This window comes from Apteryx rowi, unplaced genomic scaffold (genome assembly GCF_003343035.1).
Source record: "Apteryx rowi isolate R43461 unplaced genomic scaffold, aptRow1 scaffold_117, whole genome shotgun sequence".
Classification (NCBI taxonomy): Eukaryota; Metazoa; Chordata; class Aves; order Apterygiformes; family Apterygidae; genus Apteryx; species Apteryx rowi.
Window position 1 is genome coordinate 1,241,955 of NW_020447386.1, and position 23,898 is coordinate 1,265,852.

General features: G+C 39.0%; 1 protein-coding gene across 1 annotated transcript in view; it reads right to left on the reverse strand.

Annotated features, from left to right (window-relative positions):
* KIF26B (kinesin family member 26B) overlaps positions 1-23,898 on the reverse strand; it is a 211,736-nt gene that overhangs the window by 180,685 nt on the left and 7,153 nt on the right. Inside the window, exon 3 of the mRNA XM_026082291.1 lies at positions 4,918-5,084. Within this exon, the coding sequence (XP_025938076.1) occupies positions 4,918-5,084 (167 nt within the window). The remainder of the gene's footprint in view (positions 1-4,917; positions 5,085-23,898) is intronic.

Here is a 23,898-nt window from a genome sequence, read left to right on the forward strand (position 1 = left end):
CGCGGCATGCACAAACCCGCTGGCTCCTGCAGGACCAGGAAGGGATTCCTGAGCTGGCTCCACACCAGGTGGTGGCAACCTGCATAAGCACAGACCCTAAATCAGCTTTGTGCAAYGCCACAGCTAGACCAGATACAGCCAGGCCACTGATACAAATCAAATGTTTCTCCCATGGAGCTACCCCAGCCAAAGCTGGGCTCTGTGATACAGGAATACCCACTCTCACCTTTTTCCTTCTCTATTAGTTGCTGCCTTTGTTTGTTGCATACTTTTACTGCACATGTTCAAACAAATGCTCTGTTGCAATGCCAAAAAAAGTCCTTTTTTTTTTTGAATTTCCCCCAGACCTCCAAAAAATGCAAGCCAGAACTTAAAATCACATAATTAAAAAAAAAACAAACAAAAAAACCTCCACAATCTTTAAGGAAAAGAAAAAGCCCTGGTGTTCTTGGACTCTAAGCCTTTGGACTTCAAAGCTTTTCCCCCAAGCAGACAGATTGTACAGACTTACTCCCTATTTCAAGTTTCAACAAAAGTCACAGAAATATTGCATGTATAAGGAAAAACACCAAACATCAAAAGCCGTGTGATAAGCTGGCAGTTTATCATATATGTACAAAAAGCATGGGCTTGAGATTCAAAATTCTGGGGTGCTAAATCAGCAGAATAACACAGAAGCTTTAACAAGAGGGACCACAAATACTGTCCTCATATAAGCTTTGTACTCCATGCAATATGTACCCGAATTAAAAAAAAAGATTTAAAAAGGATTCTCAGCAGTGGAAGGGAAATCAGTGGAGCATTCAATTCAGTGCAGCAGCAGCTGAAACACCACACTCGCAATACTGCTTCCCAGTCCAGCACTGCCTCAACCTCCTCCTCCCCAACCGCCAAACCACACACGGATGGGCAACCAGTATGAAAAGAATCACCAACAGTTTTTCCAAGAATGGGGGTAACTGTAACTAGAGCTTACTCCCATGCTGAGTAGCTGCATGTCAGTTATATATGAAGCTAATGACTCTTATTATTATTTCTTCTCAAAATAACAAGTATTTCAAAAATCTGGACACTTCTACATTTGAACTGAAAAACATGCTTTGCTTCATTTACAACAGTAGTACTGTGTAGTCCTGCCTGGTGTTTAAACTGTATAAAGACATGGAAAATGATCCCCAGAATAGATTTTTCAGTCTACTTTTAAGATTATCTATATTCCCATCAGGCTCAAATAATCCAAATATGATTATACCGGGTTTCAGACTGAGGTGGGTTTTTGTTCAGGATACACTATTACATTTCCTGACCAATGACAGGAAACAACTTTCAAAACTACTGTTTAAAAATGTCTCCGTCTCAAAATTTTTATCTTTTTTCAAGGTCCAAAGAGAAAGAGGTATTTATGTTTCCCCTTCCTCCTGAAGCAGTGAAAGTTCTCCCTCTCCCAAAAAGCAGGTTTACTGTGGCAGGGCAAGCAAGGAGCTGTACCAGGATTGCAACGGGTTATTGTAATGACAACTGAAAGACTCTGGTCCAGTTCCGAGCTCTAGTCTGTGCTCTCATGCTTTGAGAGACTGTCAAGATGCTCTACAGCTTGGATCACAATACACAATTTTTACTCAGAAACTAATGACAGAAGGCCCTTCTTGCAATTCTTCGGCAGCATCAGCACTGGCATATACTTCTCCTTTGGTTGGTGGTGACACACCCCTACATTGTGCTTGGAGGAAACAAGGCAAGAGTACGTCTTAACCTGCCATGGCCTAAAGATGTGATGCATCTTATGACAAAGATCCAAAACGGAGGCCAAAGTTAACTCATGTACAAATCCTAAAATGCTCTGGGAATATTCTCTTTCTGTAAATGTCTCTTAGTATTATTTCAGTTTCACTAAATGAGTTATTTTTGTCACTAATAATACAGTATTAGTAAGAAGCAAGATGATGCTAAATTAGCACGGAGTGGAGGGTACTTGAGACTAAAATGAGTGATAGCYTCTAACAGAAAGGCAGATTTGCTGTTTCTCATTAAAAGTGCAACTGACTGAATTCAGTTTCTATGTCAGAATCACTATTTGAAATTCATTATTCATACTTGTATCATCTAATATTCATAAGCTTGTCAGTACAGTACTTTGGACAGTTTTCACTGTTTGTTCCTTTAAAATATTCATATACTGTTCCATGGGAATTCTGACATATCGTAAGTTCTCTTGCAGCAATATCCCAGCAAATGACAATTCACAGAAGTTGCAGCCCTTTTAACAGCCTTGGAAATCTGTCAGCCATAGATCATGAAACATGACAGTTATGTATTGAGATAACTGACAAGTGTCCTGGCTTTTCAGAAGACTGAGAGTCACTGTGGCCTTCAGACATTTCTCCACAGCTCGCTGCCAGTTGTAGGCTGGTCAGAGAGTATCGCCGTTGGACTAGCAATGCCTGAGAACAGAAAAATTACAAGTTCCCATTTCTTAGTCTAGTCCGGTCCTGCCATTTCTCAAGTAATTACAGTCAAAAGTTCCTGTGGATGCCTTGACATTTCCTCCATGCTATAGCATTTTAGTTAATTGGGTTTTTTCCTGACAAAGGGTGACTTATGTCTCATCTGAGGTTTGCTTTGCTTGTTAGGAAACTTAGAGTGAAATACAGTGGGATATTATTCAAATTTAAAAAGAATATTTTCCACAACTCAATTTTCAACCTCAGCTTCAAATTAACAAGTTTTCCTGGGTGTTTGATAATTTCTTATTTATTGTTCATGAAAATATCTTAAGTGACATGTTCAAAAAACCAAGCTAGCTGGTAGTCACTACTCCATGTTCCACTTACAATCAGAAAACCAAAAATTTAGAATTCATATGCCTGGTATGAGTGACTGTTTCATACTGTAACAGAGCACCATGTTAACAGGTCTGACAACCACTGCCTTCTACTTTGTATTTTATAATATTATGTACACAACATATGGGTAATCTGGGGTTCTTACCCCGACTTTACAAAAATGCAAATAAGCATATAGGATGCAAAACAGAAAGAAATAAGAGTTCTGCATTTTGAAAACAAGTTGTGGATTTCCTTGTTGAAGGTCAAGCAGTGAATGACTGACTTGTATTTGCTGGTTTAACTATCATCAGATGATATAATTTGAAGTCCAGAACAAAACTGATTTGTATAAGTAATATTAACTAATTATGCAATTCTCCAAGGTAAACCAGTCACTTTTGTCTTGCAAAGTACAGTTTAAAAATAAACAGCCCAAACATATGGGAACTCTCTGTTGGGACAAACATACCCAAGAATTCACACCATCAGCTAGAAACTAACAGAGTTCTACTTAAAATGCTGTGATTTACACTAGGGATTTTGAGTAAATTTAATCAGTTTCCTGCATTTCAGCAGAGTATATTAAGAGAAAATGAATTCTCTCAGCATAAAACAGTGAAACAATGAAGAGCAAATGAGTTAAGCCATCTTCATAAATCAATTTATGCAAGTCATGCTAAAATACGTGCTAATCCCAATCTGCACTCCAGTCAGATATTACCATATGAGTACATTCAGGAATTTTAATTTCAATTGCCTGCAGTTAAACAGAAAAGGGCAGCAAATCAGGACCACTGTCATCATCGATATTTGCTATTGTAGCATCACATTATAAGGAAAAAATGACAGAGCTTTCCCAATTCAGAGGTAAACAATGTGCACTGGTCCTCTGAAATGCTACTCTTAATCTTTTGAAATGCAGCATGACACTGGTTGAACCTATACTATACAGTCCTCATAGTGGAGAGGAACAACCAGGAGAATAAAATCTTCTTTCCAGATTTACTGTTTTCAAAGTTCAGCAACCTTATATGTTTTCCATTTTCCTTGAAAATGAAATAAAATCATGTGGAATTACTAATAGCTGGCTCTGTAAAGGGTAGGGAGGTTAATCTGGATATGCCTGAAGCATTCACTCAGAGTTCACTCAATGTTTTGAAATTCAGACATCTCACTAGGTTGGATTGGAAGTCCTGTGAGAATAGCTTATTCTCATGTTATTTCATTGCTTCCACAAATATTCCCAAGTCAATTCCCTAATTCCTGGGGAGCATTAAAAGAAAAGGATTATTTGAACTTCTTCAGTTATATCAGATTTCAAGTGGGCCAAAAATATTACGTTCTGCAAACAGCATATTTTTGCACAGAAAAACTTTCCCTTTGTTGGCGGTGGATCTTTCACTTATTAGCTGCTAAGCCCATTTAATTTTTGCTAACAAGTTAATAGAGATAGCTGTAAGATTTTTTTATGAAACTTTATCTTCTCAGACTTGTGGAAACATTGACTCAATATTTAACAGAAAGGGGGTTCTGAGGCTGAGTTTGAACCCTCAGATCAAATCAACAGCATGACAGGAACAGAAACCCAAATCATAAACCTTAACTTTTCAGTCTGGAGGTAGAAATAACGATAATTTACCTACAAGGAAATAAAATTCACTAGGAAACCAGAAGGTTGTCTGCCAAACAGAACTGTCCACCTTCAGCTAGCTCTACAATTAATTGCTAGCTCTAAAATTAATTGCTTATCTCAGAAATGTTCTTAGATAGGCCCTTCTCATTCAGGGAACCACCTCTAAAATCTCAGCAAGTCAGGTATTATTCTGGAATTTACGATCACATTTTAATCCAAATCAAGAATTATTTTACAGACAAGGGTGGAAGCATCATCCCCATCTTACAGACAAAGGCATGCAGGTGGACTAAACAATGCATTCACAGTAACTCAGCCAGCTTCTGGTAGGTCTACATCTATAGCCATGTCTCTCAACCACAACACGCACACTGTAGTCTGTCTACCACACTGCAGAATTATCTCATTTTGGAAGAAACTGTGTTTCCTGAGAAGGAAAATCTGAGAAGTCTCTCTTACCTGGCAAAAAATGATGCTGCCACCGAGGTGCCTGTGGATACATCACTAGCAACATATGTGCTCTGGGAACCAGGGAAGCTGTACAAGGAGGGTTTATCTGCATTGTAGCGGTTCAATGCTGCTTCAGTCAGGCCTTCTTGACTAGTCTCTGTCATAAGCTGAGAGATCTGAAGACAGAAGAAGAGAGATCAGTGTCACCAGATAAAGCCCATTAGCTCAACCATCCTCAACCAGAAGTGCCTTTGGGTTGCAGATGGAGTAAGAGGGCGTTCCAATCATCACATCTTTGCAGCTCTGTGAACAAGGTTATTGCTTCTGTTATGCTAATCTACAGCACTCTGGCTCAGACCTAACCTTGTTTGCATTAAAACTAATAGGATAAATTCACTCCATCACTAGAAACATCAATAATGTCTGTGTCTTTTCTTCCATATGGAAGGGAAAGTGTCAACTATAATCCTTGCTCAATTTCACCTCAGTTGACAAAAGAGATGGCTTGGAAGTATATAAGGTATTTATTTTTATCTCAGAAAAAACCACCTTTCTTTGCTTTTGGAAAATAACACAGCACTAGGTTATTAAGTATTTTTGCTGACCTTTCTTCAGAAAAGCCAACACAAAGCATAACAAGTTGTCCCCTGGAGTCCCAGACTACTTATCATTTCTCTGGAAAATCAAGATTATTACTACCCATTTTCATTGGCTTTCTTACAAGGTTTTAAACACCCCAAGGTTTCATTCTTCTGATGGCCCATTTAGCATTTTTTCCACATTAGGAAGCCACATCCCAGCATTTAATTGTCAGGAAGAACAAACGCAATTCAACCAGGACTGGATCCAGGTCTCCTCAAATTAACTGAAAGATCCTTACCAACTTCAGGGAAAGCTAAGTCAGCCCTTTTTGAAGCACCTCTGCAAAACTTTGATTTCATTTTCTGGAATTCTTCTTTTGCATTAATTTACCATGGCATGACAAATCATTTATTGTACTTCACGCAGTTCTTAACAACTTCCCTTTCCTCTTTCCCTCATCTCAACCACAAATTAGCTTTTGTTCACCTATGTGCATCACAAAATTGCTACATACCACTACAAAGAACTCTCCCAAGTTATGGCTAGCAATCTTCTGGTGCATAACTTCCTTCCCCCTGCAAACAGTCCACTAGGACTAGTCTCTCATCTGTTCAATTCCAATTCTCATGCCTATCGTTATCGCCACAATAGCAATAGAGTATCTTTGTGAAGCATATCAAGTGAAATACTTACCTCTGTCCTGTAGTTCTCTTTTTTTCTGGATAGGCTTGCTTCATTTCAGCTGTGGTATGTGTTTCACTTATTAAAGGCAAAGTTGAAGAACTATGTCTTGCACTTTGGAGGGAAGAAGTGATAAGATGTGGAGATGTTTTTTCTATTCTGCAGAAGATTAGTCCATAGTCATTGTCAACCAACCACCAGGCCACCTGTTGCTTGTATAGAAAGTTTTACCCTTTCTAATTTAGTCAAGAAGATAATCTAAGAGTTTATCCTTATTTTAGGCATTTTGGAAACAATCAGCTGTAATACCTCAAGGATAGGAGTGCTAAATTAGCTACTCTATTTTATAAGGAATGAGCAAAATTGCTGAAAGTACCCTAATCATCTTAGTCACATATTGAGCTCTTCTGGTTTACTGATTTACTACATTGAAGAGCAGCGTTCTCAGAAGGCTATTGCTGAAATCCTGGACTTAAATCATCTAATATACTTTTAAAACTGACTATTTTAGTCTGGCTGCCAGGATACCTCCCTACATTTCCAGCACACAGATAACCAGACATTTTTTTCCTCAGTGTTCTCCTAACCTGTGTATATCCACTTGGGATATCCAATACACTTGAATTCAATAAACAATAGTTTCCTCAAGCTCTTCACAACCTTTGCTAAATCAGCTATTTATATTTGCAATGAATGAACTGGATCAAGATTCTGCCCTATTACCTCAAATTATCCCGAAACCAATCTCATCAACTACCATGATGGGAAGTACTGAGCGGGCGAAGATTTATTAAGCTCCTCCTTCAGAGCAGAGTACATGCATGGACCTAACCTCATCTTAGTCCATCCACTTCACATACCTGATGGTCCATCCCTGAGCTCATTAATCAACTGCCAGCACTGACAGTGTCACCAGGGAGTGACCTCACTTCCATGGCAACTTGATGGCAGTTAAGAAGTTGATGAGTTGACTTATCTCAAGGCAATCTCTCTTGTAATCATAACTTCTCCACCTACTGCCAAATGAAGGTTTGCTGCTCCAAATAAGAATTTTCACAGCCAGTGCAGCACATTTCCATTAGCCTCAGCAGATCCTCTGAAGCTACAAGATGATGGGGCTTGAAAGAAGTATATCAACCAACTGCACAAACCGAAAGGATTTGTTTGCCTTGGTGTTTGGGATACCCCAAAAGTATCTATCATGCCATAGGTATAAAAGGAGTCACCATATGGTTTCTGCAATTATGGAGACTTTCAGGTGATCCACACTCACATCCACAAGTGCTGTGAATGTGAACAAGCACAGATCAAACATTAGAAATAAAGAGCCTCAAACTGGTTGAGGATATTTATTGAAAGGTATTACCCTCGAGCTTCCTCAAAATCTGATTAGACAATTGGTTTATGAGCTTTTGAACAAGTTCTTAAATACAAGCACTTCAAACTAATCATACACTCACTCACCAAGGAGACATGAGATTCTTTCGGAAAGATATGAAAATAGACCATTCCCCTTCACCTATGCACTCAAACAGAAACAGACATTGGTTAGCAAGTGAAATGTTAATTTTTTTTTTTTTAATAAATGAAGATGAAGATCTTAAACAGCTTGCACTTAGGTCACATTTTCTTATATTAAGAACTCAGAGGAACTGAATAAGAAGATGGAAATAATCAAATGAATTTACAAATTCTGTATTTGTGGAGTACCACACTAACCATACAACAGAGAGAAAAAACAGAAGAGAGAAATAATATTCATATCCTATAGACAAATGCAGAAGGGGCTTGTTTCTATCTAAATGTAGGCTTTTCTGTAGTACTGCTATTCTATAGGGTGTCCTATATGACAGCCCAAGTGCTATAAGGATAATCAGCTGCTCAGACTTCAAGCTGTGCAACATCTGTATGGTACTGACCACCAGATCCTGCTGGAGTGGCACCAGCTTTTCCCTGCTCTTTTTCCCATTAATTCACACAGCTTGCTTTGTTGCAGAAAACAGGAAACTACTGTTGACATTGATATTGATGTATTATCTGTGAAAAACAGCATTCTAGTGTAAACAGCCATGTCAGAGTGCCCTCCCAGAGCTGCCCCAGCCCGACATTCATAAGGCAGCATGTTGGGACTTGGTAAGCACCCTCTTGTCCTGAGCGTCCAGCACTACCGCCTGTTTTCCTTATCCACGCTGGCACACTTCCTGGGCAAAAACCTGTCTCTCCAAGTGAACTCTCTCAGAACTAAGTTCCCATATGCACATACTCTCTGTCCCTGCGCTCCCTTGATTTACTGTTTGCCTCAGCAGGGACACTTCTTAGTTGACAGCAATTTGCAATGATTCCATGAGCCAAACAATCTTTGTTTTACTTAGCACGAGACATACATAAATTAAAACAAAATAAGAAATGGCTTAAGCTAGAGTCCAGGATCTCCTAATCTAGGAATGGTTTCTCTTCCAAGTTATAAAGTCTGCTTGTTTTCTGTGGCTGCTCTCCGTATTCTGATTTTCCAATTAGACCAGACACCACTTTCACGCTTTTAACAAACTTTCGATTTCCTTCCTCTACTCAAGCACCTTCTGTCTTTGCAACCTCATTTTATTCTTAAGCTCTAAGGTTTTTCAGGTCCAGTTTTAGCACTTGCATCCTCTGTCTGCCAAAGTGGGATTTTGAACAGTGAAATGTCTCCAGAAGCAATGCAAGCTGAAGTATCTCCCTAAATTTCAGGCATCCTCTTGTTCCTTATCTGGGAAATATGATATCAACACCACTTGATGTTACGCAGGTCCAAACAAATGGAAGTACGCAGTGATATAGCAACATCATAACCTGAAGCAGAACTCATCAGGTTTTGCTTGAATGGGTTCCTCAAGYCACCATGCTGCTATCTCTTCCTTATAGCAAGCCAGGGCAGAGAGCAAACTAAAACTTGACACTTGATGCTGGAATTGTCCCTTTGAACATACAGCCAACAGAGAGGAAGGACAAAGATGGTGCTATGCCAAATTCTGGGCCTGGCTCGGAGCCTTTTTTGTCTTCAGTACATATCAGAGTATTGTTTATGCTGCACAAATTTGTTGTTTTGGGTCAATCCACAGGCTAAGCACCTCACTTGACACCTAGACACATGCCCACAATATTTGACTAATAAATCTTCATTTATTCCCGGAGTTCAATACATATGCATGAAGTGGCAGGGAGAAAGAAGTCTAAGGAATTCATATAGAAGTATCTAGAGACTACTGATTTAGAATTCATTCTGCTGCATTCCTTTCATTTGCCTCATAGGTTGGGGCATGTAGAAACCATTTAAATTATTGTATCAAACTGAAGAGCAGGCTGGAGAGATATCTTACCATCCCATTTACTTTATTCTCCAGGCACACTACCAAATTATCCCTTTCTGCTCTTGACACTTCTCACTGAAGGTCACACAAAACCAGACGAGTAAAATAAAAATTTTTCACTGGAATGCACCAAGGATACATCACACTTTTAAAGAAAAATACTCATAGAACAAGCACTACCAAAGCGCATACAGAATTTCTCTCTTTCCCATCCCAATTCAAAAGAGGCAGTTGAAAACTGTGCTTTGAACATTAACAAACTCGGGCTTTTTATGGAATAAGGTAAGTGGCAAGTATACTTCACATAAATCTGCCTCTTCAGCATGGCTGTCTCTCTAACTATTTACTAACTTTCTGCATTTAAGAAGGAAAAGAATAGACTATTCCATTTTCTTTTCCTTCTCTTCTGTGAGTGCCCACATACCATATACATGAGGTTTAACATAAGTTAATAGGATATATTTTGAGAAATTTCTTTATTGAACTGTTGGCAGTACATCACTGCCTGGATATGCAACAAAAAGACAAAGCATGGAACAATGCAACCTTTCATGCCTCAATAAAAACCTTTTAAGTGCACATGGAACAAGATAGATGTCTCTCCCAAGGCCCCATTTTTTCTCCTGTCTCATAAAAGCTAGGCACCCATTAACCTCCTCTTTCACTGCTTTCTGACAGTATCCAGCAAGAGCTGGAGATATGTCATGATTTAAATTCCCTACTTCATAGAAAAAGAGATGGTCCTGCAGTTAAACCACAAGTGTCAGCCAGCCTAGATTCTCTTACTATACCAATTAAGAGTCACTCTGTGCATAAGACTTGCCATCTGCAGTATGAGGTTAATGATATTTGCGTAAGGGCATTTTACAGCCAAGTCCATTAACGTTTCTAAAGTTCTTAACTGAGGATTCCAACTGGAAGTACTACAGAAATGGAAGTTAACATTTAGGATAGATGTGAAACATCCTTTGCTCTGGAGGAAGGGAAGCATTCAGGAACAACCCCAAAAACGTACTTAACTTCATCGACTGATAAATGAAGTAGTAGACACACAGAAACGTATGAAATGCAGACTCGTCCGAAACTAAACTCTAAGTAAGAATCTGTGTCGCAATTCTCTCTGAAGCAATCCTCAGTGTCCAGATATCCCAATGCTGGCAGACAAGCTCACTAGCAAGAAGAAACTGATAGCAGAAGTCTCTTTCATAAACACACAGACTCATGCATGACTTCATCGGCAGAGTATTCTTGATTCGGAGCAGCACAGAATTTTCTGTCCGATAAATACTGAAGAAATGACTTTCTGGCTTATTTTACCTACATTTCCCCATCCCCACTCCAGAAAAAAGGATCTTCTCTAAGGCTTCCTTCTCAAAGATAATGCTTTAACAAGGGAAGCTCTAAAGGATACCTCTCCCAAAGCTGTAGTACGCTAAGAACATCATAAATTCTTATAAATCTGTTGAAAACACAAGCTTAGCAGCTTAATTTCGACATTTTCATTCCCACAGCATTTCACAAAAATGATGAAATTATATACCAATAAAAATTACTAAAGTTTAAGCATTGCACACAATCAGGTGTTTTGGCTCTTCTGAAATATTGATTTTTTATCTTCTGTCCAACACCTTTTGGCTCATCTGAATTTACTCTCAACCATAAGAACATAAAGTTATTCTTCCTGGTTGTCTGAAAAAGCCTAGCTTCTGGTCTATGGGAGTGATCAGAAAGAAACTGGAAAGGCATCTCACAGTGTATCATTCACTTGTTCAAGCAACAACAAGTAATTCCAATTCTATTAGGTTAAAACTGAAATATTTTAATTTTCATTAAATAAAAAATTAACAAAAACACTACTTTACCTAATTTCACTTTTTTTTTTAATTATTAAGAACATCATTAAGAGTTAAATCAGTACGATAGCTTAGGATTTAGCTCAGCAATATTTTTATAGTGGCTCTGGACAAATCAAGGCCATCAAGATAAGTAAAGCAAGTTAATAATGCTGGAGAAGGACCTCTGTAAATACTGACTTCATCCCTTTTGCCTGACATGTAAATTTAGCATTGTGCAAGTACTCTGCAATAGCAAAAAACTGCAGCAAAAATTTACACTACGGTAGCACTCAAAGGACAAGGTAACAGTTGGGATCCACTGTGCTCAGCATCACAAAGAAGAAAAAGAGAAATGTGGAAAAGTTGCTGTGTACTTCATTTCATTTTTGTAATTTTGGAGTGTTTGTTGAGAGAGGTGATCAGGTGAAAATAGGAAAGGGAAATACTTAACAGACAGTTTCAAGTATCATTGTTAAATACAGTTTCAAATACTTTGAAATAAATCTGGTAGAGAGTTTATGGATGTAATTTGTAGCTGCAGAGAAATAACCTGAAAACCCCCCACTGAAGGGGGATTTGGGGGTGAGTGGGCAAGGGGAAAGAGGACTCTTGTGCTTCCTACACAACTATCAAATGAATTGTAAACACATTCTTCTCAGGGTAAAAAGGAACAATGACACTATTTAATCAGAGCAACTTGAAAGTGGTGGGGATTTCCTAGGTCAGTCATCTTTAATATGCAACGGAGTACCAAGGACATACTCTGCATCTGTCACAAACCACTTAATAAAACAAAGGTGGCATTTCAGGAGTTATTCAGGATAACACTCACCTGTAGAAGAAATAATTTTGGAATGGTAACAAGTTCCTGAGGCTAAGGGCACTGGCATAGTTTTATAGCATCTTGCCATTCAATTATGACCTTTTTCTCTCATAGCAGAATATTAAGCTGCTATAGCTCAAGATCACTGCAACCACTGATACAGAGAGTGAGTGAGCAAGAGCACAACAGCAATTCCTGATAGTCCTTTCCTGTCAAAAGAACGTGTTCTATGAGGAACAGGCTAAAAAAGGACATGCATAATATCTCCTGAATTCAGTGTCTTTCTTGGAATATGTGATGTAGAAATACCGCATATTGGTTACCAAAGGCAACTATTCATTGCAAAACTGAAACTCTAGGGAGGGTACTTTGGTACTTTGGGCACGCTTTGCTTCTGCTTTGCTCAAATTTGCACACAAAATGTAAAATATTTATCTAGCAGAAGGGGCTACACAAAACAGTGCACCTTTAAAAAGAGCGAGCTTTTTCAAAGGGGGATCACTGGGATGGCAAGAATGCTGATTATACTTATCTTCTAATGAAGAAGAGTTGGAATGTATTTAGCACATAGTATTTTTCCTTGAACATTACTTATATACCATGACAGCACCTAGAGCTTAATTGCCGCCTCCAGCTTGCTGCTGTCCAAAAGAAAGATGACCTTTGACTGTTGCAGCCACATCCCATGTCCCTCTGTAAATACAGCAGCTATTTCACACAGATCTAATGCATTCTGCAGCACAGATGAAATCATGATTTCTGTGGACATGGGACATCCACCCATTGAAACTGCTATGATAGTTTTTTCTGTTTCACATTCAAGAGCCCACACCATGACATAAAATATTTTACAACAAATCACTGCACTGTAGGTCAGCTACTCAGAAGCAGAATTAGTTGGTTTCACCCCTACTGTAAGACATTTTCCTCTGATTCCTGCTCCTAAGAGTAATACCTTATGAAACAGTAGTTTTGAAATGATTTTTATTTATATTTTTTCCATGATTCCACTGTTGAAGGTAAACAATGAAGCCATTTGCTCAGCCAGCATCTCTCCCTCTTACTTTCACCCATTCACTCAACAGTGAATGAACTGAAAAGAAAAAAAAACAACTGAACAAACAACGACAACAACAACACAACATATAGGGCAATGGCACTGCCTGAAAATCTGTGAGCTAAAACTTAAGCACACTCTCTTCAAAAACAATACCAAATAAGAACTGCATTTTTTTTCCGGAAAAAAGGAAAGCTTTATGGTAAACAGGAAACGTGCCCTATTAAGCCTGTGGCAATGATTCATTCACTTGATCAGCAAATTCCCATACAGAACATAGCTTGGTAAATGTAAGCTAAGGCACATTCCCAAGCAACTTCCACCACTGAGACATGAGGTATATAGGCACATTTTGATTTTTCTTAGCAATGAATTTACTTTTCTCAGTTTGCCAGTGTCCTCCTGAACTAAGAAAGGTTGTGGAGTCTCCTTCTCTGGAGATATTCAAAACATGCCTGGACAGGATCCTGTGCAACGTGCTCTAGGTGACCCTGCTTGAGCAGGGGGCTTGGACTAGATGATCTCCTGAGGTCCCTTCCAACCTCAACCATTCTGTGATTCTGTGAAATCCATGGACAGAACAGTTAGTACTCTAAAACTACCTCAAAAGGAATTGGTGTATCGAGGCCAAAAGAATATCGACCAAGCCGGGTTCTTGCTCTCTGATTTTTTCAAAGATGTTTACTGAGCAGAAAGAGAACCAGCTTCAGAAAATAATAATGCTAGAGGAGGGAAATGACATGATCTGAAGTACTCAGGACAGCAAATGTCTACCCAAACTTAAGTAACGTGGAAGTTGCAGATTCCAGTTTGCAGTGCTCCCTTTAGTCTGAATGACCTAACCTTCAAATTTTATTTATTGGCTACTACTGTATTATCAAACTATTTTCGAAAGGTAAGGAAATTCTACCTTGCCTCAAAAACACAAGGCCTTCATAACTCACCTTCCTCAACACCCTCATGTTTCCTGATGTCTTTTCAGGATCATGCCAGCTTCTCCTGACCCTCCTCAAGGAAACTGCAGGCAGGATGTCCTCCCAGGGTGCAGGGCGGCCCCCTCAAGGTGCAGGTCTGCTTGCCCTCCATACGCCACAACTCTACCAGAGGAGCAGGCTCCCCAGCACAGACCCCTGAGAGCTGTCCCTCATGAGTAAAGCAGCATCAGCTAGACCTAAATGCCCCTCTCATTTGGAAGCCCCATCAGCCAAGTCTCTGTGGGGAGAACAGCAATATGCCAGCTGGTATATTCCTATACTTACTCTGCAAATGAAAAATAGGAACAGCAGCTAGCAAAGAGAGGTTCTGCCCCCCAAATTTGGGTTCCTAAGCATTACAGTAATGCAAAGAAATACTGTGTAGCAATACAATAAAACTGCTTCCTTTCTCATTAAGACAACAAAAACATGGCAATCTGTGGGAAAGCTGAGGCTGCCCTCAGCTTTCAGAATTTTTTTAAATCTACTTTATTAAAGTTAATTCTCTTAATTACCTGTATATCCTGCTGCTGCATTTTAAAGCTGTGCAGCTGGAAATTAATTGGATTTTTTTCTACTATGAGTTTTATTTGCTATCAGATTTGTACCTTATTACAAGAGAAAAGGACTTTCTTTTGTTTGGTTCAGTTAAAGTGGATTTCATACATCCAGGTTCAGCAATTACACTGTAATCCTTTGTTGTATCAGGTACCTTTTGAGACCTCCATAGGCAGGCTAACTGTGCTAAAACAACCAGTGCAGCAACGTAAAGCGGATGCGGACACGTGGCAGGGGGACTCTGAAAGACAAGCACACATCTGACTTCTGCCTCTCCGTACACACAGGGCAGCAAAGGGAAGAGCTGAGGAGCTGGAGCTGAGGCACAAGTCTTGGAAGTTCACTGTGTGCAGGAGCAATACATTTGTTATGAACACAAACTTCCAGTTCTCTGATCAGTTACTATCCTGCCAGCAATGTCAAAACACTACAGGAAGTTCAAATCTTACTGTAGCTGTTTCCCTATCACAAACAGCAATCTGTAAACCATGACCTTTCACTTGTCTCTTGACAAGAACAGCTCTAGAAGCTGCCAGAGTGTGTCAGCATGTGAGCTTAACTTAAATGGCATTATTGACCCAGAAAGCAACCTCTTTCTATAGCTAGGAAAAGAGTAAGCAATAAAAACCACCACTACTTTTTCCACACATAGATGTGTAAACTGGATCATTAGTCTTTATTTAAAAGACATATGATCAAGTCCTGCTATTAAAACATGGGGAAAGAAAACTACTTCATTTCCAGTATGAAAAAGAATATGACAGGATTAGAGATTCCTGTAACAATTAGCACATAAAAATGTAACCTAACACAAATTCAGCCCATGCTTATTAGAACTTCAAGATCTCACCTTTCTGAGGGGGTAAGATCAGTACGTGTCTCACATGCCTCTTAACCAGCTGCTCATAGGAGGCTGAATGGGCTTGGCCCCAAGGGATCTAGCAAAGATCTTGAACCTATTTAGAAGTTGGTACCATTCCACTGGCTTCCCCCTGGCAAAGAAATTATGAATGTCAGCTTTGCTGTAAACTGCTGCCAAAGGCTGAACTATAGTAGTGCTGGCAGATACCACAATAATACAAGTTGTTTTCTCTGTATGTTAGGTCACATGGCTACCAGTACTGTACTTTATAAACAGAAGGAATCAGTGGACTGATGAATCTTGCATCTGATGTGTGAGCTTTTGAACAAATACAAAATAAATTATTTTCTCAGCTACCCTATCTTTTCTTAGCAACATTTTTTTTCAGATAAGAGGAATGTTGGATAATAGTTTTCAAAGCAGTTAGTGATTTAGGAGCATAATTCCCACTGATTCTCAAGTCAGTCTCAGGTGAGGTTAGCTGATGCAAGTCAAACTGTCCCAGTGAGAAAGCAACAGCCCTAGAAGCTCTTTTGTCTTATCCTAACAGCAGTGAAATTATCCCTAAATGAAAGCATGGCAAGTTTAGCTTGGATTTCTCTAGAAACTGAGCAAAATCATTTTGGGAAGTCCATCATGAAGATTCAAACCTTTCCAGGAGGACTTCTGTCTCTCCCCAAGTTTGTAGAAACTTCAGCCCATGATGGTGAACGCAGAATGTCTGTGACTGTTCAAGGGCTGATTGCAGAGAAGAGTTGGCTGATTTAGAAGCCAGGTATATTTTGGACCAAGTAATACACAAGTCCAGGAATTTTAAGTTGAAGAGAGACCAGGAAATCATTTTTGATCTATCAAATATTCTAAGTTAGAAGATTTATTCTGTAGTATTCTCTTCCAAACACTTTTCTAAATCATCTTCACATAGAAGCACATATTTAAAAACTGATTAAATAGGAGTTAACCTCTGACACCAATGATTAATACTGCTTATGCAGCTATCTCTTTTGCTGCTTCTATGAAATATTTACCACTCATCATCTGGAGGGATGCTGAGGAGAGTTTTGTATATCCTGATCCATCCTTAAGTGGAATAAAATTTAAAGTACACATTTTAATGCTTTGCTCAATTGGCATCTTTAAGGTTAGGTCTGAGGCTCCAAGTGCTCTCAACTCTTTTGACTCATTGAAAACTGAAGGCAGCAAAGAAAGCTTTAAAAAGAAATGCTGCACTGCGATCTTGTGTCTGGGCATTATGTTGATGTGTTCCTTCCTTCCATTTGAGTTTAGCTTAACCAATGCTATAACACATCTTCCAGTGTGTTACCTGCCTTCCACCAAGATCTTTTCTCCTCTTAAAAAGAACCATTTCTGTCATTTCTGAAGAAGAAAGTATCCTCCCTCCTTCCCTTGTTTGTTTAGTCTCAGTCCTACAGAAAGCATTTAGAACTGTAAAGTATTCAGTCTTTTTTTCTGGATGAAATTCATATCTTAAAATGTTGCTATCAACTCAAGTGCTCACAATGCAATTAACCGCTAAAGTTGCACGCATCCAGGTGACCCATTCAATTCATCATTTGTACTATTGTCCAGGAGTTAGTTTGCTTTCCAAACACCAAATACTTCACATCATATCAAAGTTTATAAGGGCTCAGGCACAGAAATAAATTGCTCTGCTGAGTCGTAACAACCATCAACATGCACACTCTTAGCCTGTGGCAAACACAAAGTCATAATATGACTTATCTTAAAATCACTTTTAGAGCTAATTCAAAGAAACAAAGTCAAGTTATCTGGCATTTGCTGTGGGCTAAGACCATGTATTCAAAGATAATATGTAGTAGTAAATTTGCTAAAAAACACAGCAAGTTGATCATGTGTCTGCATCCTAAGACTGGATCAGAATAATACCATGATGGCATCTTGGATGAATCTAGATTGAAGCTGATGCTGCAACACTCACTTGTCATTCAAAATAAATTGTTATGTTCTGATGTAGCCCAGGATATCCATTATGCAAAACTGGCCATACGCAGAGCTGCTCCAAAGTTTACACCACATGTTCAAAAGGGTTCTGGTAGGGCTGAATGTAAACCCAGGGAACTGGCTCTTGTTTGGTCCAAAAGTGCCAACAGCGTGGTGCTATGAGAAAGGCACTTTAGGGGGCAGAATTTCCAGCTGGAAAAGGCTGAGAACTGTGAGCCGTGCACTTGCCTACAGTGAGCTGGTCCTATTTCATTCTCAGAAGCCGGACGTTAACACATTCTTCAGAAGTCAACATTTCCTTTCAATGCAAATAACTTGCAAGACCTCAATACCTGCCAACCTCTTGACTCAAAAAGCATGACAATATTGTGTGTCTCTTTGTCAGCAGGGAAATAGCATTTAGCCTCAATTTCCATGCCAAAAACTTTCATCTTTCAGTGAATTGCCTGAACCATGGACTGATCCACTGTCCCTCTATGTAACCATTATGCTAAATTACATTGCCCTTTGGCTTTGTGTAATTGTCTCCCCTTTTCTGTGCCTGCTATTAATAGACCCGTGCAGGTGTTCCTTCTTTCATGGTACCAACATGGAGTTGTAGCAACAGCTAATTTCACAGTTATCAGTGCTAATGGGAGCTGCCATGAAATTGTCTCATTTCCAGAGGAGTTGCTAAAATAAAAAAAAAGTCAGTTCTGCAGAAGCTATACATCAGCAGAAGTGACCTCTCTATAAATTTAACAAGGTTGGCCCTTCTGTTCTGTCACAATACATGAACACCTGTCTTACTTGGATGTTAATAATAAAAATGTCCTGCTGAGTTTTTAAAATTATTTTATGACAGTAGCAACCATCAGTTTTAACAGGAATACATGAAAAGATTCAAAAGGTGCCAGAAGAGCATTCAAATGAGACCACTAGCAGGACAGAAACAGTTCCTTCCTGGCCCTGAAGGTGAATGCCTTGAGTCATAAGATTTGATTGCCTTATTACTTTAGTTTGCAGAGCTACAGCTGTTATTAGCAGTCATAAAAATTACTCAGCCATAAGCATTTGACTTGGTGGCCTCTTCCTGGAGCAAATTCTATAGGTTGACTAGGTGCTAAGTTATGCTATATTCTCTCCTCTTGCTCTAGATTTACTGCCCTCTCAACTAATGAATGCAAAAAGAGGAGGAGCTCCTCAACTGAACATCAGATTTAAGAGCTCCCTATTTATACTGTAAACCGTTAGGGACTGGGACTCTCTCTGTTCTGGCCCCCTTCCAGTGGCAAAGCCAACAAGTCAACTTGTGAGCTCCAGACTATGCACTTGCTATGGTGCTCTGCTGAATGGGATGGATCTTCCTTATAGAGAGCGTAACACATTCTCAGCATTTTACACGTATTCCTTGTCTACTTCTATGTTTTCCAAGCTAATTGTATTTTTGCATCCTCTCATTTCATACAAGCTCTGTCATGTTTTCAAACACAATTGTCTCAGCTGACCAGTTTCATTTTGCAGCTCTGTCTCTTAAAGGGATCAAAGTTGAGCATGGTTTTCCAGAAGCTAGCTGAACATTACATCTAATGTTTAATTTAAATGCACATAATGATCTTTTCCCAGTAAATATAATCTGCATTTTGGTCTGCATGAACCATCACAATCCATTCTCACTACTAAAGTTTTACAGTAAGAAACTCACACTCTCACTTTGCCCCATAAGGCCCGTGTACATCAGGAACTGTAAGCACGCTGATGATCCATTCTCAGAAGGGATTTAGTGCACATTCATTTGGTTACTCAGTCTTCAATACCAATCCCCATCTTTCCTGATCAGCTAAATGAGATCAGATAAAGAAGAAAATTTTCTCCTTGACACTGATTTTAGATGCCTCTACTTTTTAAGCAATGTTTTGAGACACCTAGCTCCTTTACTTTCCACAGGAGACCCCCAAAAATCAGTAACTATTTTGGAAGACTTTAACTACAGACATATATATTTTAAAATAATTTGTGAAGTTTTGTAAAGTGAATAATACAAGGGAAAGAAACACTGAATGTAGCCTGGCTCTACAGCACTTTCTGAAAAGGCAGGAAAAGGAACAGTTGCAAATTCATAACCTGCAATGCTAACAAATAGTGAACATTCCTAAAAGAAGATATTCTTTCAAAACTCAGTCAGTATAGCCTATTATGAAAATTTTGGATGGACAAGTAATAACTACTTAATCCATCAAGGATTACTTTCCAGTATAACAGAACTCAGGGCTACCCAAAGGTAGACTCCATACAGCTTTAATGATCTCATATCAGTCATTTCCTGGCTAGAAGAGCTTTAAAAGACAAGTAAATGACAGAGTCATACACAAAATCTTATGCATCTAACTATCCAACGTTGGAATGCAATTTGCCCAGTAAATACTGCAAATTTACTCTTTCATTCGGAGGTACGCTTTGTGTATCTTTTCACAGCAAAGCTGGTTCACAGTAAACAGACAGCATGTTCTTCCAGTTCTTGTCACAAATTATTTTTGCTGGTCTTTGAAGGAAATTGATCTCAGGTAGACCCTTACTTTGTGAATAATCTGAAGCTGAATAGTAGCTGGTTATATTTTTTGCTGAACAGGACAACTGATGATAGGTTTGGTTTACATTACTTCAAAACAAAGAAACAAAAACCCTCCCAAACTTGCAAACTAGGCCCCAATTCAACTTGCATAATATCACAAGGGTCTTCAGTGACTTTCACAGAAGCTGGGCTAAAATGCAGACACAGCTTTATGAGCACATTTGCCTTCGGAATCCTTTGATCACTGCCATGATATACCTGTATGGTACAATTGAGGATTACACCACATTCATCTTTTATTTCCTGCACATTGGCAGTGAAACTCTCACAAAGTCTTCAGCTATCAGAGAAACTGATCACTTAAGAACTGATGATATCTCACTATTAAAAATTTTCTTTTGAGGTATTCTGTATAACTTATTTTCATAATGCTTGAGTTAATTTCCATCTTCTATGCTGCGCTGCAGTCATCGACAGAATATACAGGAATAAAAAACCTAGGGCTGTTTATGCTCATAATTTGTGTTTAAATCCTGCAACACTACACTTAAATCCTGCAACGCTACTTAGCTCTAGTGACCTAAGACATGTCAGGAGGAAAGAAAAGCAATTAAAAAAAAAAAAAACTTGAAAAATTCCTTCTCAGTGCTGCTTGTATCTTGAGACTACTGCAAAGATGGAAAAGTTGAATACTTCCCTCTGCAAAAGGCATAGTAGCCAACAGTCCCTCCCTGTACTTTTAGTGGCATCATACTGCCCTCTGACACAATCAAACATTTGCTTTGCTAGCACTCCTCCAAACTGTTTGCCCTGCTACCCACAACTGTCCATGCTGATCTGACCAAAAGTATCTGAGTGAGGCCAGAAAGGAAAGCAGGACAGGAAGACATCAACAGTGATTCTTTTATCAAAATGGAGGATTTACTAGGAACCTTTCTTTTCTCTAATTCTTGAGGAAATACATTAGGGGAAAAAGAAAATGAGTCTCAGACCGTCCTATATTTATCTATACATCTATTGGCTAAATTCCTCTTTCTTATGGAGAGGACAATATCACCCCATATGCTTTAAAATAGAGATCTCCTATAAAATTTCACCTAACTCAGCTTTTATTAATAGTCTTGAGGAACCAAACTGTACTCAATTTAGGTCAATGGAGCCACAATGAAGTCAGAGGAGCAGAAGTGATTTCAACAAGTATTCTAAACTTTAATTCTTTTTCTATTTTTCCTGTTAGACAAAAGCCTGTGAGTATATTTAGCCAGCTATTTAACAGACACATGAATATGCCACGTTCACAAATTCAAAAAGAATCAAACAATTTGAAATAAAGCACACCTACAACACACAAATGAATTTGATTCAAAGCACTGTCACAACAAAAACACTTCACTTGCAATCCTATCTACACAACTGACACCCTGCACTGGCTGCAGCTCAGTCACTGGACATTCACATCTATCAGTCAGACATGAGACTTTTTTGTCCTGCAAAACCAAGGTCCTCAGATACCATCAGAATGAGTGATGATGACTAGTGTGCTCCCTTACAAGGGGGTTACAGAGGTTCCTGCTGAGATTTCCTATTGACATTAAGCCCAAGAAGCACAGACCAACTCCTGGAAAGAGGAGAGCTCATTACCCTCCATTCCCCTTGAACCTTTGGAGCAGTTCTGAGTTCAGCTAGAGAGGTTAGGTGGGTTTGAAAGGTGAAGTAATAGTCTCATTCTTCCTCAGAGCAGACTGAATTTTAAGAAATGGTTTCATTAACTGGAAGTGGCTTTTTCTCACCTCTAGACATGTGCAACCCTTCATTACTCTCCAGAAAATACAACCAAGCAGGTCCAAACCTCAAAAACTGCTGGATGATCAGCCTTCTGCTTTCATTTGTCAAGAGATGCAACTCCAACAGACTCTTCAGTTATGGGTGTGTGGAAGAAGCCAGCCTCCCCCTCCACCAGCCCAAAGGGAAGTTGGGCCCCCCCCAAGTGCAACACACCAGATTCATTCCCATCACCACAGCTGTTCTCACACTCCAGTTGATCAGATATTACAGGGTTGACCTTCATCTCATTTCCATTTGTTTTACAATGTTCTAACCATGCCAACTGCAAGGCAATTATCCTGGTGTGAGAGAGAAGAGAGTCTGGCCCTGAATGAAGCTCATCTGACAACACCCATCTCTCAAGTGAAATACAAAGAAACAACCAAACACTTTAACTCAAATCCACTGAATTAAGAAGAGAGCTGTCCCAACAGAGAATTTTGATACCCCACTTCTGAAGCCATTTCAGAAACATTTTACAGAAGAGAAAATAATGATTTTACATGATAGCTCTATGGAACCACATTTCAAAGTTACATCAGCCTCTAGCTGTTTATTCCTTACTTTCCAAAAGCACAGCATAGCATCCATGAAAAAGGCTTTGTCAGTTTATTTTTTGCATAGTAATGTTATTCCTCAAATTTTAAAGCCTTGCTCTTCCTTTAAGCAAAATCACAGGCTAGAATGGGATTTTACTAAAAGAAAGAAATATATAAAAATTAATGTTCCTAAATCTAATCTTCATTCTAAGGCCCATTTATGTAAAGCAATGTGAAAAACTGAAACATCTTGGTCAAGGAGACAACACATTGATTTGTGTCTTCTTTGAGCAGTACCTTTTGGGAATCTAAAGCAAAAATCCTAAAAGTTTGTTTCTCATTCTTTTCCCATCCCTCCTCCCTTCCATGCCTCAGTTGGAAGGAGTTACCTTTGATTTTGCGCAAAAACATCTATTTTCTCTCTTCTTGTAACAGATGTGAAAAATAGCAAGATGCAGGAGGAATATCAGCCACAGGACTGAATCTTTATGAAGCTTTAAAAATGAACATGTTGCTCATATAAATGAGACAACCCAAGAAAGTTTTCACAGGCCATGGTTCTTCACACACTTGAATAAAAAATTGGAAAAAAAAAGAAAAAGAAATGGACAATAGTTATGTTGAGCTCTGGCAATGTTGTTGAAACCCTGTTGGAAAAGTACTCGGCACTAATCTGTTTATTACAGGTCTCCATCCAAAACACAGCACTAGTCATCTGGTGTCATCCGGTGTTTATCCTTCACCAGGTTCAGACGTTAATCTAGGCTCTCTCTCCAGCTGCCACTCAAGGGCCACCTTCAGAACAGAGAGACAAAGAGTCTAAGAGCTGACAAAGTACATCCGTCCCCTTCTCCCAGTCAGCCCAGGTACACCTGTACTGGAACACTTCAGTGGCAGTTTCAGGAATTCTAGTCCTTACTTATATATTGCATTACTAAAGGAAATCTTCTCTGTAGAATATCAGTTACCAGTTGCCTTATGCCATGCGGGAATTTATCCCCCCCCCCTTTTTTTTTAATCCTATCTCATATCAGAAAGAGGGTATCTTATTGCCCATTATAAATACCTAATCCTTTTATGAATTTTTCTAAGCTCTTGGCCTCAATACTATTTCCATGGTAATGAGTTCCACAGTACTGTACATTGCATGAAAAGTATATTTCCTCTTCTCACTTTCAAATTGGCTGTCTTAACTTTTGAATCTCTATGTTCTTGAATTATGAAATAAAGTATAAGTAGAAGCTGATTTGTTTTCTCCCTGATTTTCTGCCACCTTATTTACAATGTGGAAAACAAAGGGACAATTTCCTGTTGATGCATCAGTTTGTCCTCTCCCTCTCTCCATCCCATCTCTGCATAATTTTTCCCACTGTT